The 18,138-nt window shown below is 54.6% G+C and overlaps 1 protein-coding gene across 2 annotated transcripts in view; it reads right to left on the bottom strand.

The window, feature by feature from the left end:
• Positions 1-998: 998 nt before the first annotated feature.
• Positions 999-18,138, bottom strand: part of ABCC8 (ATP binding cassette subfamily C member 8) — a 73,622-nt gene continuing 56,482 nt past the window's right edge. For both annotated transcript variants that reach the window (XM_054586025.1, XM_054586026.1), the window contains exons 21-39: positions 17,718-17,798; positions 16,414-16,551; positions 14,865-14,990; positions 13,605-13,704; positions 13,126-13,367; positions 12,872-13,038; positions 11,707-11,776; positions 11,087-11,244; positions 9,299-9,391; positions 6,369-6,471; positions 5,713-5,826; positions 5,216-5,336; positions 4,965-5,095; positions 3,986-4,064; positions 3,673-3,781; positions 3,173-3,276; positions 2,239-2,372; positions 1,708-1,770; positions 999-1,218 (exon numbers count right to left, since the gene is read on the bottom strand). In XM_054586025.1, coding sequence (XP_054442000.1) covers positions 1,081-1,218; positions 1,708-1,770; positions 2,239-2,372; positions 3,173-3,276; positions 3,673-3,781; positions 3,986-4,064; positions 4,965-5,095; positions 5,216-5,336; positions 5,713-5,826; positions 6,369-6,471; positions 9,299-9,391; positions 11,087-11,244; positions 11,707-11,776; positions 12,872-13,038; positions 13,126-13,367; positions 13,605-13,704; positions 14,865-14,990; positions 16,414-16,551; positions 17,718-17,798 — 2,271 coding nt within the window. In that variant the 3' untranslated portion in view covers positions 999-1,080. The remainder of the gene's footprint in view (positions 1,219-1,707; positions 1,771-2,238; positions 2,373-3,172; positions 3,277-3,672; positions 3,782-3,985; positions 4,065-4,964; positions 5,096-5,215; positions 5,337-5,712; positions 5,827-6,368; positions 6,472-9,298; positions 9,392-11,086; positions 11,245-11,706; positions 11,777-12,871; positions 13,039-13,125; positions 13,368-13,604; positions 13,705-14,864; positions 14,991-16,413; positions 16,552-17,717; positions 17,799-18,138) is intronic.

Here is an 18,138-nt window from a genome sequence, read left to right as displayed (position 1 = left end):
CTACAGTGATTGGAGGTGGGGATGTGACCCAAGTTGGTCGATTGAGATTTGCTCTGAAGATTTTTGCTGGAACTATTAAGAAAGAACATTTATTTTTCAAGGGGTAGGAAGTAAGCTGGAGCTGCTAGTGGCCATCTGTCACTGGGGAGGGAGAGGAAGATGGAACCCAGAAATGGAGACACATCCCTGATGTCAAAGACCTGGATCGAGCTGTGTTTGAAGTAGTACACCTGTCCTTCCCAGTCATGTATGACAATAAACCCCAGGTTTTATTTAAGCCACGTGGAATTGGGTTCCTGTCATTTGCAAGGGAAATAGTACTAATCCAAGGTACTTGGGGCTCCACAATTTTAGTCCAGGGATTAAAGTAAGAAGGACAGGGAGCAAGCTATAAGGAGATCTGCTACCTTATCCGATGAGATAATCACAAAAATGCCCTATCTCTTGTTAGGTGTTGCTCCCAAAATTATGTTGAAGCCCTAATTCATACATTGAACCCCCCCCAACCCCAATGTAACTGTATTTGGAGATAGGTCCTATGAAGAGGTAATTAAGTTAAATGAAGGCATAGGAGTGGGGCCCTAATCCAACATGACCGGTATCCTAATGAGCAAAGAGGGAGACACCATGGATGTTTATACAGAATCCAGAAAGGCCGCGTGAGGACACAGCTAGATGGTAGCTGTCTGCCACCAAGGAGAGAGGCCTCAGGAGAAACCAAATCTGCAACATCTCGATCTTGGACTTCTCTAAGTAACTGTCAGAAATAAATTTCTGTTGTTTAAGCCTCGCAGTCCTTGGTGTTCTGTTATGGCAGCCCAAGGACACCAATACAACCGCCTTTCACAGATAAGGAAACCCACTTTTGCCCCCGCTCACACAGCTTCTTCAGTTCTGCCTGATGCCAAGGGCACGCTGGCTCCACTGGACCCACAGTCTGCCCCAGCCTCTGCCTCCCAGAACCAAGGCCTCTCCTAGGAAATAACCAGTCTCTTTATTTACAAGCAATTTACAGTTAGAAAACCCAGGTGGGAGGTGGAGGCAGGATGGGGCATGGGATGGCACTTGGCCTCTGGCAGATCACTTGTCAGCACGGACAAAGGAGGCAAAGACGCTGTCCTTCCGGCTGAGCAGCTTCTCCGGCGTGTCAAACTCCAAGATGGCACCACGCTTCAGGACAATCACCAGGTCTGCACTCAGGATGGTGTGCACACGGTGCTGGACGGGGCAGGAGGGGGCTGGTCAGGGTGGTGGGGAAAGGCAAGGCAGCTGAGGGCATCCCTCTTGCAGCTTGGGAGAAGGCATGCGGCTAGGATGTCCTATGTCTGTGGTGACTGACCTTTCCCACAGTGGCTGTGACTCCAAGCCTTCTACCCACTAATGACATCCTCTCTCCTCACCAAGTCTCAGCTCTGCCCCAGCCTTCAGGCTTCGTCTCAGAGAGCCCCCACCCCCTTTTCCTGTGGAAATGTAACCCTAGCCAGCTCACAGTGCCTTGGGACAGGGCAGACCTTGGCACTTGGAGAATGAGAGGGAAGGTCTGAGGGACAAGCAGGTACAAATCCTCCCCACTCCAAATCCTGCAATCCGGGGCCCCTGCAAGCCCTCCGGGCTCCTTGCCCTGTCCTGTTCCAGGGTCCCCTCTCGAGCCCAAGGGCTGCTCTCTCTCTGGATGTTCCCCTTGCACCCCATCAGCGAGCCCCTTACCGCAATGGTGACCACGGTACGGTCTGCGAAGGCCGTCATCACCACCTTCTGGAGGATGTTTTCCTGCCAGGTTGGAGCAGCAGCTATTGGCTCACCTGCCCAGTGGATGTGGTCTGGCCCAGCTTTGGGGGAATGTGGGGCCCAGGGTTGTGGCCCAGCTCCCATCCGACCCCAATCCTAACCCTACCCCGCCATCTGTCGGGCCCCAGTCCACATAGGACTAACTAGGTCCTAGCATTCAAGGGACTCAGCGCTGTGCTTGTACGTGTGCTGTGAGCATGTCTGGGGTGTGCTGTGTGGTAGGTGCCAGGTGTGAAGCCTCTGTGGATCTGCGTGCAGCTTGTGTATATGTGGGTTATGAACACGCCCTAGGACTAGCTGGAGTCAGGGTCCCTGGCTCTTGGCCTTTTCTGCTACAAATGGTCTTGATGTCCAAGGCAATGTGAACTTCAGGACTACTTCATGCAAATTTCCCCCTAACACCCACGCCCTCTCCAAAACCCCCACTCCATGGATGTGACCAGGACCAACCGTGGCCATGTCGATGGAAGCCGTGGCCTCGTCCATGATGAAGATGCTGGTCTTCCTCACGAAGGCCCGCGCCAGGCAGAACAGCTGCCTCTGGCCCTGGCTGAAATTCTCCCCGCCTTCTGTGATGATAGCATCTGAAATCAGCCCCAGGGAGAGGAGCAGGGCTGAGTGAATCCTGTTTTGTGAGTAGAGTAGATAGTGTGGCTTGGGGGGGTGTCGGGAAATGTTGGTACAGGAGCAAATATGTGGACGTGTCATGAGTACAGGTGTGTAGGGTTGCCGTGCCTTACACGACAACACAGATGCCACCTGCATGGGTTAGTTACAGTGAGAAGAGCGCCCCTGGGAGTTATGTGCTGCTGGGGCTCTGGGCAGTTCCGGGAGGGGCGTGTGCACTGCGTGGATGAGCTTCGTGTGTGGGTGTCCTGGTGGTGTGATTCTCTGAAGCCAAGGCCTGGCCAGCCTCCACTGTCAAAGGGGCTGCAGCAAATACACCAAGGCTCTGCTGGCCCCTGGGGTGGGGGCAGTCTTCCCAGCAGCTTCGAGGAGTGTCCTGTGTTTGGGATTCCCCAGTCTGTTCTCTCGTTCCTTCTTCCGCCAGAACTGGGCAGGCAGGCGGACAGGGCAGGGCAGGGCTGAACATACCGCCATAGTATCAGGACTTGCAAGCTCCGTCTCCCAGTGACTCCTACTGTCCCCCTCTGTGCCAGACCCTGAACTGACCAATTGTGTGCCCTGGGGCAAGTCACTCGACCTCTCTGAGCTCCTGTATAGTGAGAGGGAGGACGCAGTGGTCTTTGGAGTCCTGCCAGACCTCAGATTCCAAATACTGGACAAACCTCAGACATGAGTCCCCTCGCCCCCGCCCCCACCCCCGCCCCCAGCCCTCACAGATGTCCTTCAGCGCCCGACATGCCGCTCAGCCAGCCGTTACCGAGGCCTCCCGGCAGCGCCTTCACCACCAGCTTCAGCTGGGCGATCTCCAGGGCCTCCCACAGAGTGCTGTCAGAGCACTTCTTCTCCGGGTCCAAGTTAAATCTGGGGTGTGACACAGAAAGCCCCGTGAGGGAAGGGAGCAGGGCCCTGGCTCCATTCCCAGGGGACTTGCAGAAGGCAAGGCTGGTGAAGGGAGCAGCCAAGTTGACTGGCTTAGAGTTCTGTCCCGGACATGGGCACTAAGGGGGCATCCCAGTCCCAAGGGTGGGGGTGCCCCTACCAGTGCCTGCCCAGGCCTAACGGGACAGAGAAGGACATGAGGGTAAGTCTCCTCTGAAACACCAGAGCCAGGCCCTCATGCCGGGAGCCTGAGCGGGCTGCTTGCCCAGGGAGGTGGGGACCCAGCTAAGTGCTCCTGGCCTTGCCCACCCCCTCCTCTTTGTGCTCCGGATCCGATGGATGGAGCTGAGCCAGGCCTAGTGGGGGGACGGGGCTCACCGGATGGTGCCACTGAAGAGGACGGGGTCCTGCAGGATGATGGAGAGGCGCGAGCGCAGGGTATGCAGCGGCAGTTTGGCGATGTCGATGCCATCAATGATGATACGCCCTGCATGGAGACCAGGTGACAGGTGGGGCACCATGGAAGGGAACGGTGGTGCTGGGGATGGGTTCAGCCTGGGACCTGGGTCCCAGTGAGGATGCAGGGGAAGACAGTGATTGCTGGGCCTCCCGTGACATCTGACCACTCACCAGGACTGAGGTTTCGTCTGGTGGCTGTGGGTACCTGTGGGGCGCCCACCGTACCACTCACCTTCAAACGTGTCCACCATGCGGAAGAAGGCGAGAGAGAAGGAGGACTTCCCACTGCCTGTGCGACCACAGATCCCAATCTGGAAAGAGAGGCGTGGGTGTGCTGCGGGGGCTCTGGGGGCGTGGGAGCCTCTGGTGCTAGCGTGGGGCTGTGCAGGGCTGGGAGGTTGCAGCATGTCTTCTTGTCCTGGTTTTCTCACCAGCTTCTGTTGGGCCAGGGCCGGGCCCCAGGTTTGGGCTTGTTTCCTGCAGTGGGTCCGGGGGGCTTCCACGGGGGCCCACAAGCAAGTGCAGGGTGTAGATGTCCATTTTGCCTGGGCCTGGGTGTGGGCCTGGCTGAGCCTGGTACTTGGTGGCAGGGGAACTGGGGGCTCTAGTGTGTCTCTATATGCACGGGTGTGGCAGGAGGGCAGGGGGTGGCTGAGTGTGGTGTGCAGGGATGTGTCTGTGTGTCCCACCTTAAACTGGAGCCACCTCTGGCTGCATCACTTCCTGGCCCTTGGGTACCAACAGAAATGACAACAAAGAACCAATACAGAGACAGAGATGGCGACAGATGGAAGGAGAGGGGCAGTGGCAGAGAGAGCAGAGTGGGAGTGAGGAAGACGGAATCAGTAAGAGAGGCGGGTCAGAGTGCCAGACAGGAGTTCCTTCCCCAGGACGAGGTGGCCTCACGCTCTGCCCCTAGGCCCCTGCTCCGAGGCTCAGGGGGCAGTGCCCCGGGAGAGTCTTGACCATTTGCAAGTGTGTTGGGGGGAGCCGACAAAGCTCCTTTAACCAGGGGAGTCCTCCTTGGCGGGGGAGTGAGGCAGCGGGAGGAGACAGGGAGAGGGAGGAAGGAGAGGGGTGCGCTGAGCCATGTCGGGTGAGGGGCCCAGGGTCAGGAGACTGGGGCCTCTGAATGGGTGTGAGGCCCGAAGGGCCTGGAGCACCATGAGGTGACTGTGAGGCTGCCCGCCCTCTGCCCTCCCGCCCCTGACCTTCTGTCCTGGGGAGATGAGGGCGTTGACATGCTTCAGCACGGGCTTCAGGGAGCTGTCGTAGCGCACACTCAGGTTCTGGATCTGGATCTTCCCCTGGTCCGGCCAGTTCTTCGGGATCAGCGATGGTGCTGGGGGCCAGGCTGGGGGTCAGCCGCTGGGCGGGGGCACAGCTGGTACCAGGACTTCCGCCCTACCCCCAGCCGCCCTCCTCCCGGGCCCCTCTCCAGGAGCCCTCCTGCACCCCTCACCCAGCAGCCCCTCGTAGCTCTCTGCCTCGGTTTTCAGGAGCCCGTGGATGCGCTTCACGGCCCCCAGCTGGATCTCCATGTCCGCCAGGTTCCTCACCATCCAGTTGAGGTAGTTGGAGACCTGAGGGGAGTGAGACGGTCACAGTAAGTGACCACACAGTCCCATCCCTGGCCAAGATGTTGTTCTTGTAGCTGAGGAGGGACTGAGGTCCCCAATATCTCTTGCTGCTCACTGGCTGGTTGTTCAGAGTGGCTCTTCCTAGAGGCAGGCGGAGGGTTACAATGAACGTGGTTCCTCGCCCATGATCCATCTGGGGCCCGGGCCCGGTGGAAAGGCAGGGCCCTGCAGTCAGGTCTCCCGCCGGTAGGGTCCCGCCCGCATCAGACTCAAAGCAGCTTGGGGTAAGGGCCGAGGGGTGTCTCATTTGGAAAAGGTGCCCTGGGATCCCCTGAGTTTGGTGTCTGACCCCCTCCTGACCTCGTCCGTTGTCACTCACCATTAAGGCATAGGTGAGGCCCAGGCCCACCAGGCCGGCCGAGAGCTCCCTGTGCAGGGAGTTGGAGATGGAGGTCACAGCCGCGATGAGGACCACACACGCACCAATGTACTCCTGTGGAGGGACAGGGGCTGGCCTGGGCCCTCCAGAGTGTCCTCCCCCCCCGCCCCCCCGTCAGGGCAGAGAGTAGCTCAGCTGAGACTCAACCCCAGCCCTCACACTCACATTAATGTCATCAGACACACAGGGCGCCTGTGAAGGCTGGAGCCCCAAGAGACAGGAAGGGCACCCCTTACATCCCATTCACCTGCACACATGCCTCACCAGCTGGCCTACACACGTACATAAGCGTCACATGACCCACTCCAGACACACACTCATCACAATTAAGCACACTCCTATTCTCACTGTTCACACGCACCTCAGCCACACAGTCCACAGGCAATAATATGGAGGAGGGGGCTCAGGTCGGACACCAGGACCATCAGGGCCGGGAGAGGCAGGGGCCCCAGTGCCCGCCCTGCGTGCACACACGAGCTGGTATTCCACACCTCTCCCCGCTCTGGTTCACGTTTGTTTCGCCCTTGCTCTGCAGAGCTCCACACCCGTACCAGACCCCCTGTCCTGGGGCCCGGGGTGGGGCGGGTGGCACTTGCCATGCGGACTTCTAGCCATCTGTTGGCAGCCGTGAGGAAGAGGGAGGCAATGTTGTTCGAGTCTGTGTACGCGAGGAGCTTCTGCTGGAACCGGGCCTCGTACCTGGAGGGAGAATGAGGACAGACTGAGGGAATAATCTTGGTCCAGGTAGCCTCTGGGAACCTTCCCTGACCCTCTAAGGTAGATGAGATCTCTCTGTGCCAGGAACTCTGGAAGCTTCTTTCTGGATCTCATGCTCTCCTCACATTCTCTCCTGAGGTTACTATATACGGACCTGCCTCTTCCCTTGGACCAGTCTGGGCTCCTGGCATCGCTCTCCTGGCCACCCTCAGACCTGGCCAGACCCAGGGGAGGGGCAGGAGCACTTGTGTGATGATGAACGACAGCATGAATAAAAGCCACCTCAACACTGGGCTCAGGGACACAACTGAGGGGACTCGGAGGGACTCAAGACAAGCCTTGTTGGGCATTTGCTTTTCACTCCTGGAAGGTGTTTGTTCTGTTTTGATTATTTCTGGGTGGAGGGCCTGAGAGTGAACTGTGTGTGTGAGGAGAGGAAGGCGAGTCTCTGAGGTGTGACAGAGCGTGGGTTAGCACGGCCACAGGGCAGATGCGTGTGTGGGTGAGATGTCGGAGGCGAGTCTGAAACCACACGGCTGAAGGGCTTGGTGAAGCGCATGGTGAAGACGTGGATGCGAGAGCGCACAGGGGCGTGGCGGGAGAGTCGGAGGGTCCGTGGCTGCTCTGAGGGGTGAGTGTGCACGAGCTCCCGCGGTAGGTGTGTGACGGTGGAAAGGGCCCCAGCTTTGGGGCCATGCAGACCCAGGTTGGAGCCCAGTCCTTCCCTTACTGGCTGTGTGTCAAGACTGAGACTCAGTTTCCTCGTTAGATAGTAATAGTTCCTACATGGACAGCAACAACCTCTGAGCCCCACACTGAGCCCGTGCGGGGTACTCTTGAAAGTTTTGGGGGAAAAAGCTGGACTCCTAGGAAAACCGGGTCAGACAGGCCGGGCTCCCAAGCCCAGCCCCAGCGCTCCCTGACTGTGTAGCCTCACACTGGTTACTCGGCCTCTCTGGATCCCCTCTCTCCATTTTAGTATGGGGCTGCAGTAAGTATGTCACGGGGCTCTTGTGAGGATTAAACGCAATAGTACACGTACAACACTTAGCACAGGGCCTGGCACTTAGCACCTGTGCGATCAATAAACGCTCCTTAGCTCTCAACGGGGCGGGCTGCGGGGCAAAAGCCAATGAATTAAACACATCCAAAGGACGAGAATCAAGTTCTTCATTCACTTCACCCACGTCAGCGCGGGTGTGGGAGGCCTCGCTGGGCAGCAGTCCTCTGGCTGACCACGGGCTTGGTCTGGGCCTGGTCGCGGGATGCTGGAAACCACTAGGGTCCCACTGAGAGGGTCTGGCGCGTGCTAGGAAAGTCACAATCTCTCTGCCCCCGGCCCAGCCTGGAGACCTCCAGGACACCAAGGAAAAGACGGATATCACCAAAACTTAGAGTCGAGGCCAGGCCCAGGTGTGTCAAGGCGCCTGGAAGTTGAAGCAACTGGGGAAGCTCAGGCTTGAGAAGGGGGCTGGGAGGAGACCCCAGAGTCACACGCCAGGCTCCAGGGAGCTTCTGTATGGAAGACAGCACAGGCCTGCAGGGGGCGGGGGATGTCCAGGGAGCAGAGCCAAGGCCGGGGCAGAACTCGGCTTTCCTTGCTTTACTCAGACAAGACCCTAAGAGGGTCGCACCAGGGACCTGGGGTTCTCTCCCATGGCTGCAGCTGGACTTTGGGAGCTTTGGGGGGAAGATGTAAACTTCCCTGGACCCTCTCAGCTGGTTCTTGGGCCCTAAGGTTACTCTTGGACACAGGCCTTGGTGTCACATGGTTCCTGTTACACCCTGTATAGCTGTGCCATTCTAAAAATAACCTGGGATCACTCTTTGGTTGAGGCTCAGATACCAGGGCCCAGCTATCTGGGTCAGGGTTTCTGACCTGTCTGGCTGGAGGAGAGATGCCCTGATACATCAGACAGAGACTGGGAAGGGGCGCCACAGCCCCGGACACTCCTCAGGCAGCCTTGGCTGCCCCCGTCCAACCCATCACAACTCAGGGCGGCAGGAGGATGGCAGGGGTACTGAAGTTTTCGGGCTATTCCTCCAGTCTCGTGAACGCTTATCTATCCTTTGAGTCCTGGCTCCACTGCCACCTCCTCTATGAAGCCTTCCACGATTGCCCTCGCCTTGTATGCTCCCACAGCTTGTATCCCCCTTTCTTTCAGAGTACCTGTCACATGGGTCTGTCCTGGGCTGCTCAAAGCCTGCAGTGTAAATGCCTCCAGGACAGGGGCTCTTCTGACTCTTATCTGTTTTAGTGCCTGGCATGGAGCTTAGCACATGGTGAATGCTCAGTAACGTTTGTTGGATGAATGAACAAGTTTAAGTCTGGGCTTTGTGGGGCCTTACGCCGGGCAGTTATATAAGCTCTCTGGGCCTCAATTTCCTTGTCTGAGCAATGGGAACAATCATTGACACCACCTCGGTTTGCAGGGCAGAACGAAAGATCTTGGCATGGAAAGAACTCAGCGTAGTGTTTGACTCATAGGAGATTCTCAATAAAAGATCTCCTCATGCTTGCCCATATGCTGTAAGGGCCTTTCTATCATTGATATGTGAGGGCTCGTCCCAGCCTCAGTTCACAGAGGGGCTGGGCTTGGCTGCAGGGCTGAGGTTTTCCTGTCTGGATCATGCAGTGGAGCCTACCCGGCCTCACCCCTCTGGTGGACATCATCTGGGCCTTGAAGTTTGAGAAGGGGTGGGGAGATGTATGTCCTGGGACTTCCTAAGTGGAGCCCTGAGGACTGAACCTCATGACCTATAACCCTGGCCCTCCCCTCCTCACCCCCACCCTGGGCGGACCTAGTACCTGAAGGCTCGGATGGTGATGAGGCCTTCCACAGTTTCAGCAAAGTGCGAGAGCAGCGGAAGCTGGGTGGTGTCATCCAGCTGCTGCAGGTCCCTGTGGGGTGGAGTGGGGAGGTGCAGAGGGGGATGGTTAGAGGGCAGGCTCAGGGGCTCAGCCTGGGTCTGAATCCTTCTTCCACCTCTTTGACCACGTGGGCAAATGGCTTTGCCCCTCTAGGTCTCAGTCTTGCACTTGCAAAGAGGGAAGCAATGGTGCCATCTGATCAAGCAGTCCTGAGGACTGGAGAGCTCGTTTATGTAAAGTGCTTAACCAGCACGCTGGCACAGTTCTGCTCTCCTGGGCCTCCCCTTCCTCTGTCTATAGCTCAGTCCCTGCACTTCAGCTGCACGGCCCCACTGCAGTAAGGCGTGGCAGACAGTGTTAGTTGGTTCCCTTTCACAAGTGAACAACCTGAACCTTGAGACAACTAGAAAAAGAAACAGAAAGGCCAACTCGAAGCTTCCAGTCCCCACCTCAATAGCCACAATAGGTTTCAGCACATCACAGGTCAGAATCTAAAGAGCACCTTCAGGGGGAAAGGCCAGGAATATTTCCATGGAAACAGAATTGCTCCTGCCCTCCACAGCCGCACCATGACTTGTGCATTAGAGCCGGGGAGGCCAGGTTGGGATGCAGGATTCAGCTTTCTTAGACAAGCCGTCTCCAGGGCCACAGTGGGTGCCAGGGGACCACAGCAGTTTCTCTGGCAGGAGAAAGGAACTTTGTAGAACAGCTTGTACAGTGTTTAAAAAGCCACCGTGATTTTGTGAATGTCAATATACTATGTTCCTTGTGCGTACCAGGGGATTATGGGTCATTCAGGCAAAAAGCCATTTATAGAAATCTTAATCCTTGTGGTCAAGGTAATTGTGGCCAAGATGTACTTAAATTTAATTATTACAATTGCTAACCAGCATTTTGACTCCAGTTTTTAACTAACTTTGTGCACTTGGGAAAGGTACTTAACCTTTCTGACCACAACCTGTAGTAAGAAACACATTTTATATTGCACATCATTACACACACACACACCTACACCACCCAAACAAAGCTTTCATGAAGCAAAGCTTACTGTTATTATGTGAATACAGTCTGTTTTCTGTTTTATTTAATTTTTTAAAAAGTGCTGGTCTATAATACTGGTTTCATGACCCATGGCTAGGTTGTAATCAGCAGTTTGAGAAATGCTGTGTCTAGAATTCTTTGAATCTATGAACTTAACAGAATCACTCCCAGAAAAAATTTCTAGAGAATGTTTGTAGAAAATTTTGAGTAGGAAAGAGGCATGTCCATCTCCAAGGCTCAGGAGGGCAAACATGATAAGGAGAATGGTGAGAGCCCCTCGTGTCAGGTGGCTGGGAGGTGGGGTTCCCATAACACTCCTCACATCAGGTGCCTCTGCCTTCACACGCCAGCACTCGGCCTGGCCACTGGACTCACACACAACCCTCCTGAGAAGCAGTTTGGCAAAAAGAATGAAGGGCATAAACATGCACATATACCCTGCACACGCTCCCAAGGAAACTGCCCAGATGTTACCTCCAGCGTGGGTGCTGGCACATGATTAGGTCAGCGCCGCGGAATGCGAGTATTTCATTTCCTTTATGTCTATTTTCCTTTTCACGGGGAACATGACTCTATCAATTTTACAATGAGGACTCTAATAACAGTACCCAATAGCCCCTTGCAAAACACCTCCCACCCCCCAGCCAAGCCCCAACCTGGGACACTGGCAAGTGATTCCATCACCTGGACGCCACCCGGAAGTACTTCTGGATGAAGTAGCACACGACAGCCAGGGGCAAGAGAGCCACGAGGAACACCGGTGTGACATAGGAGATGACAGCCAGGGCGGAGACACAGAGCAGGGTGGAGCGGCTCAGGCACTCCAGCGTGGATGGGATGTGCTGCGGGAGGGGAGGGTGAGAGAGGGGGGAGAGCTCTGGTATTTGACGGTGTTCAGTGTGCTGGCTGCTGTCAGGTTTTTCCTCTCCCATTATTACTGCACGTGTCTTATGTCTCCAGCTACACTGTAGGCTCCCTGGGGCCAGGAGTCAGGGCTTTGTTTTCCCACTCTCTAGTACGATGGCAAATAAAGAACAGAGGTTCAATCAAAACAAATATTCTCCACAAAATCAGTTACCTTGGTTCAGAATATGCTGGAACCTTACTGGAGTGAGCCAGGGGGCTCTTGGATGGAATCGAGGGGATGTGGTTTCCCTCAGCTTTATTATGAAGGCCTAACAGGGGGGCGTTATGGTCAGATTGGGACCCACTGGGTTCCTCCCCCAGGGCCCAGGTCACAGGCTCTGAGGAAGCCAGCAACAGACCTTTCTCTGAACTGGAGAAACGGGTCAAGTCCTGTATACCTGGTCAATGGTATTACAATCAGAAGAAAATCTGTTCAGGATGCTTCCAAGGGGCGTGGTCTCAAAAAACCTAAGAGGCAACCATAAGAAATTGTTTGTTGATTGATTTCCTTCCTGTTCATTGAATGAGGGTGATTATTTCTTTCATTTCGGTGTCTCTGGAGTCATCCCTGAGTCTAACTTCCCAGGGCCGGTGGCCTTTGCAGGTCTGTAAGACGTCTGGCCTGAGTCCCTGAGAATTCTCACAGCAGCCCATAAGCATGCTGGCCCCTCACTAGCCTATCTTACGCTCAAGCCCATGTGTGTCCACTACCATCTTTCTCAGCTGCTCGCCAGGCCTGGCTCCCTTGGCAGCTGTCCTCCCCGGGACATAGAGTCCTCTCCAGAGGGACAACCAGTCAGGGGGACCCGGCCCCAGGTACAGCTTGTCAGCTGGCTGACCCTGCAAGGCCACTCTGGCTATCATCACTCTAGCTGTGACAAAGAGCCAGACCAACCCCAACCAGAGTATTTCAGAACCACAGACCTGGGACCAATAGAGGGTAAGTAAACTCTGAGGCCATGTCTCTGGGCCACAGAGAGCTGAAGAGGCTGGAAGTAAATAGTGTAGTTAGAGGGTGAGGTCTGGCATTGACAAGGGTTGGGCCAGACAACCTGTTTGCTTGCCAGTTTTTAAGCCAAACGGACCAGCCAGTTGGGCAGTGACTTCTTTCACACCAAGCAGTCTTTGAGATTTTTATCCATGCCATCACAGAAGATTAGAACAGCTATACCTCAGTCAGCCCAGGGTCAGAACCTGTGGGCTGGCTGAGGACAGAGAGGAGGGGGGAGCTGAACCCGTGGGTAGAGACGGGCAGATGGTCCCGGCCTAGGGAAGAGAAACTAACATTTTCACAGAGCCTGCAGATGCTAACTTTGAAAGGCTGCTGTGATAACTAGATGAGTTGATCGCATAAAATGCCTAGCCCTGTGTCTGGCTGAGCAAATGCCGGTTTCCCTCTGCTCTCTGCATCAAGGAGGCACTTTTACAGATACTTGAGGCTCCTTGAGTTGTGCCCGACAGCTTGTGACAGAGATTGTATGTTCCCATTATATAGATGGGACAACTGAGGCCCAGGTACCAGTGACTTGCCTACAGCCCCAGCATGGTGGGAGAGAGGGATACCTCATGGGAGCCAGGATGATCTGGTTCAGCAGGCTGCGGTGCAAACTCTTGGCCACCTTCAGCCCTGTCCACTCTACTGTGACAGATGTGACCAGGCACAGCACGATACCCAGGCTGCAGAGCACCGTGAACACCATGGCGTAGACAGTCTGGTCGAGGGAACATTCCTGGGCCAGGCAGAGAATGAGGCAGGGTCCTGGGGTGTCCATGGCTCAGCCCTCTCTGCCCCACCCCTGAGGGACTGCAGGCCCCACCTGGCTGAGGGAGCAGTTCCTAGCCATGGGATTCAGCGTCAGCGCACTGTCAGTCCACTTGGCCAGCCAGTAGTCGATGGCCACCAGGACCATGTGCTTGAGCAGCTGGGAGAAGACGAGCAGCGACAAGAGCAGGATGCCAGCAGAGGACAGATACTTGGCGCAGGCTCGCCACGGGATCTTGGCGCGCTGGTGCAGTACCGACGACAGGTTGTCCTCCTCCTCACTCTCGGCTGCCTCCTCTGCGGCCAAAGATCCCACCCTGTGGCTTCACATTTCACGTCCCCCTGAGGGCGAACTGGGGTGGGGGTGTGTTATCCCCTCTGACAGATGGGAAGACTGAGACACTGAGATGCACAGAGGGAAAGGGTATAGTCAAAAGCACACTATCTTACCACCCTCTGAACCTCAGACCTTAGTTTCCCAGGGAATAATCAGACCTCAGGCCATGATTTCACTCCCAGTCCCACTGCCTGTACCTTCTTCCTCTTCCTCATCCTGCAGGAGGCCATCTCTCGAAGACATGGCCCGGGGCAGGCCCTGGGGTGGCTCTGGGACTTTTCTCTCCATGACGGTCTCCTGAAAGACAAATGGGGCTTGGCTAGTGTCCTCAGGTGTGCAGAGGAGAAAAGGGAGGAGAGAGGGCAACCATCCCTGGTCATGAACAGTATCAATTTCCAGGTTGCTCCTGCCGGGTGGAGGGCCCAGATGGGCACATGTTTGTATTGTCTTCTTCATCAGCAAACAGCACCCTAGTGTTCTTGTGCGGCACCCCCTCTCTCCTATTCTTAGTCTCTGTGATTCAGGTGGGCTGGTCATTCTCCCTGGCTCCAGGGGTGGGCATGTGACACAGGACTGGCCAATCCTTACATGCCACATCCCTGGCCACAATGATTTGTTCAGATGTGGGCACATGACCAAATTGGACCAATGAGAGTCAGCCCTGGGACTTTTGCTAAACAATCCAGAAAGAGGCACTCTCCTTCTGGCAGTTGTGGATCTGGGGGAATGTAAACCTGAGACTGTCAATGGCCCTCACTGTTAGCATGGGAATGAAGCCAATTTGAGGGAGAAGAGCCAAGGGATGGGGAGAAACAGATCCCTTATGACATTGTTTAACTGCCTGGATCCAGCTCTCCCTGAAGCTATGATACCCCCGGACTTTGTAATTTCATGAGTCAATAAATTCTTAACTTCCCCCCCTCATTTTTTCTTTGCTTAGACAGTTTGAGTTGATTTTCTGGTACATTTTTATTTTTATTTTTTAAATTTTATTCATTTTTAGAAATAGAAGAGGGTTGAAAGAGAAGGAGAGAAACATCGGTGTGTGAGAGAAATTGATAGTTTGCCTCTTGCACGCCCCCAAGTGGGAACCTGGCCCACAACCAAGGCATGTGCCCCGACCAGGAATCAAACTGGCAACCTTTTGGTTTGCAGTCCAGTACTCAATCCACTGAGCCACGCCAGCCAGTGCTTGAGCTGATTTTCTGAAACCTTGTAAACTAAATGGTGTCTGACTATCTCAGGATAAGGGGAAGGCATCCACCTGATTCTGCCTTGAGTAGTGGATACAGGCCCGCTGGCTCTCCCCCAGTAGGAGCAGGTTCATACTCAGCTCTCACATCTGTCCTTTGGGGGGGTTTCCTGGGGCCGGTGAGGGCAGGAAAGTCTTTATGAGGTTAGTTCTAGCAGAACCTTCCTCTCAGGGGGTGGTTGCCTGGCCCCTAGGATATACCCACCTTCTCCAGTTCTTGGTCTTGCCGGTTCATGAGGGTCTTCCAGTGCTCAAAAAGCTGGCACTCAGACCTCTGGAAGTCCTTGAGTGTGCCCTCCCTCTGGATGGTGCCGTCCTTCATAGCGATGATCTGGAAAGGCAGAAGCGAACCCTGCGGAGGGCTGGCTGGGGAAGGGGAGTGGAACTGACACCCTGCCTGCCCAAGGAGTTGGAAGTGGACACACACATCCTTTCCCCACCACAAATGGCCTCTGGCTCACCCACCACAGTGAGCCTGTAGTAATAACCAACCCGCATTAACACACTCTCAGGATTTAGAGTTTGGTACATCTGGGGGTAAGTCTCAGTGGTTGCCCATGGTCGATAGGAGGGTTTGCAGAGCAACTCAGAGCATCCTGGTCCAGCTTCTGGTTATCTGCAAGGCAGCTGCGGCAGCTGCACTTAATGGGCTAGTTGCACACTCCCCTTAGCGCCTCCTGAAGGCAGGTCTGAGAGGTCCACCAGTTCTGGCAAAGCACCTGTTGGTCTAAGTGTGTGTAGCCATGTCTCTCAAAAATCAATGAAACTTATTTTATTTGAAACACTCAGTGTTTCACACTCATGTAGACTCGTGATAATTCAGACACCTACCTCTGCTCTTCCCACCCCAACACACCCCACACTGGGGTTTAGGGAAGGGTACTGAGAGTCCTTTCTACTGATACTTCCAGGAACTGGACACCTCTGTTTTTGCCTTCTTTGGATTAAGGATTGTCCTGCACTGTCTTGCCAGGGTCTCCATGGAGACTCAGGCATGAACCTGTACCTGTTTCAGCTTTTTAAAAAAAATTTGGATTTTTTTTCCTTTTTCATTGTGGAGGGAAGGTCTCACTAAGTGTAGAAGGGAGACTTATTTGGGGGGGAATGAGAAGGGCCACTTAGCACAGGCCTAAGGCTCAGGGAGGACCTCCATTTTCAGCGGAAAATTTGTATAAGGGTCAGGCAAGGCATAGATTTCAAGTCACATGATTTCCGTCTTAAAAATTAAATGTTTTTCAATGACTGGAAAAGTAACTATGTCTGTCGAGGAGTATGGGGATTTAGTTCATGTGGGGTTTCACAAAATTGCATTCCATTGATAATATGGAACTTTCTGTTCCTGCAGCTACTATTTGTTTCCACCTTTTTTATCTTGTCCTAACTTGAATCCCACCTGCCAGATGGCAGGAAGCTGGTTTTCCTATCCAGTAGGCACTCCCCAAGATGAGGGGTGAGACATCCAACTGAGCAGGAACAGAGGTAGGAACCGAATGTCTCTTTGTGAGCCTTCTCGACGCCAGCCCTTGTGGTACCCAGGCTAGCATGGGGAATGTGGCAGCTCTAGGCGACACCAGACCCTTGGGCTGTGCAGGGCTCCCTGATCTGCCCAGTCTGCACGAAGCCATCCAGCGCTGATCGCTTCTGCTTGGGAGCCCTCAGCCATTGCTATGGAACATCTGCTTAACTCCTCCGAAGATGCCAGACTGCCTCTCCCACCTCAGCCCTCCCCAGCTTGACCTCCCCTGGCCCCTCACCCAGTCTGCGTGTGGCAGGTACTGCAGCTTATGGGTCACTAGGACCACTGTCCTGTTATCGTCTCGGAGGAGCTCGAGGATCCCGGCCTGCATCAGGTGGTCACTCAGATGGACATCCAGAGCTGAGAAGGGGTCATCCTGGACAGAGGAGGGAGGGGCAAGTGCAAAGGGAGGGGTGACAGTGAGCACAAAAACCAGCAGAGCTTCATCAGCTCTGGTCTAGGGGCTGACACTGAATGAGCTGTGTGGCCTTGAACAATGCGCCTGAGCTCTCTGGGTCTCAGTTGCCTTATCTTAAAGGGGGGCTGTTTTCAGTTATCATTCTCAAACAGATCTAATCACAATCACTTCCCGACTCCTGATCCTTCCGCGGCTCCGCACAGTCTGTGAGGTCTGAATTCCTTAGCGTGGGAACCCAGGCCCTTTACGACTTACTCGTCTTCCTTTCCAGTCTCACTGCTCATCTGTATTGTCCAAGGTCTCTACACATCAGGTTTCCAGGGAACTGGCTATTCCAGGCCTTATGTCTAAACTGCTTCCTCTGCCTGGAGTACCGATGTGCCTTTTGCCTGCGCGGTGAGCTCCTACCCGCCCTTCAGTGCTCCGCCCTGTGTCCTTGCCTGACCCTCACCCTTAGCCTCCCCTCCTTTGCTCCGGCAATACCCTGCACGAGGCCAGATCTGAGAGTTATTTACATAAGGCCCCTACGAAGTGAGACCCTCTCCCTGTTACCCCCCGATAAAAGAACTGAGACCCCTTGTGACTGTGCCTAATATAGAATAGGAGTTTAATAAAAGTTGGTTGAAGTAAACGAACATATCCACTTCATTTCTCTCTGACAGTGTTGTTTAAAGTTCACCTGGGATCATGAATGAGCTAGTACCTTGTAAAGTGCTGTGCATGAGTCAGACAGTTACAGACTATGAACCTTACATAATGAAGTGTGTTTAGTAGGCAGTTTGTGTGTGTTGTGGGGGAGAGGGAATAAAACTTGGACCAGAGGTTCCTTCTTTCAGTTCTCTCTCTAAATGTTCTCCCCCTCTCTCTGTTTAACTGACAGAGAAGTGGCCTGTAACTACGACTTGCCTTCCCTCAGAGCTCAGTGTAAAGTCCACTGTGGGTCATTTGTACTATCCTTGCCTCAGTTTCCTCATCACTAAGATGAATAAGTAATATCTCTGGCAGGAGAAGTTTTCTCCTGAAGAGGGAGGTAGCTGGGTGTGTGCGTGCACGCGCAGGCAGTGAGCCAGGGAGACGAGCCAGACACTGGGGTCCCTGGGGGAAGAGCTAGCTGGTGCGCTCACCAAGAAGACGACGTTGGTATGCTGGTAGAGGGCTCGGGCCACGCTGATTCGCTGGCGCTGACCACCAGACAGGTTGATGCCCTGTCGCCAAAGGGGAGGAAAGGTCATGCCCTCTAAGGCCTTCAGGAGAGACTGTCCTGGCCCTTACTCAACTGTGAGCTCTTTAGGATAGAGGTCTGGCTCTGTCCACCTCCCTGCCCCCACCCCCTCATTTTTCAGAGTGAAGGAACTTGTACATGTTTACTGAATTCACCGGAAAGTGGGGAATATAGTCTCCAGCTCTTTGAAGAGTCATCATATAGGTGCTAGGGACCATCTGACCAGTGAAACCCAAGACAGAGGATGTAGGGGTTTCATCGTACAGTAGGAGGACAACTACGGGAGAGTCCTATTGTCCAAGCTTGTGGGAGAGGGGACCCAC

Source organism: Pteronotus mesoamericanus, unplaced genomic scaffold (genome assembly GCF_021234165.1).
Source record: "Pteronotus mesoamericanus isolate MK-2021 breed Mesoamerican mustached bat unplaced genomic scaffold, CSHL_Meso_final contig_90, whole genome shotgun sequence".
NCBI lineage: Eukaryota > Metazoa > Chordata > Mammalia > Chiroptera > Mormoopidae > Pteronotus > Pteronotus mesoamericanus.
Note: the sequence above shows the minus strand (reverse complement) of the source record. Positions and strands in the feature narration are given on the sequence as shown.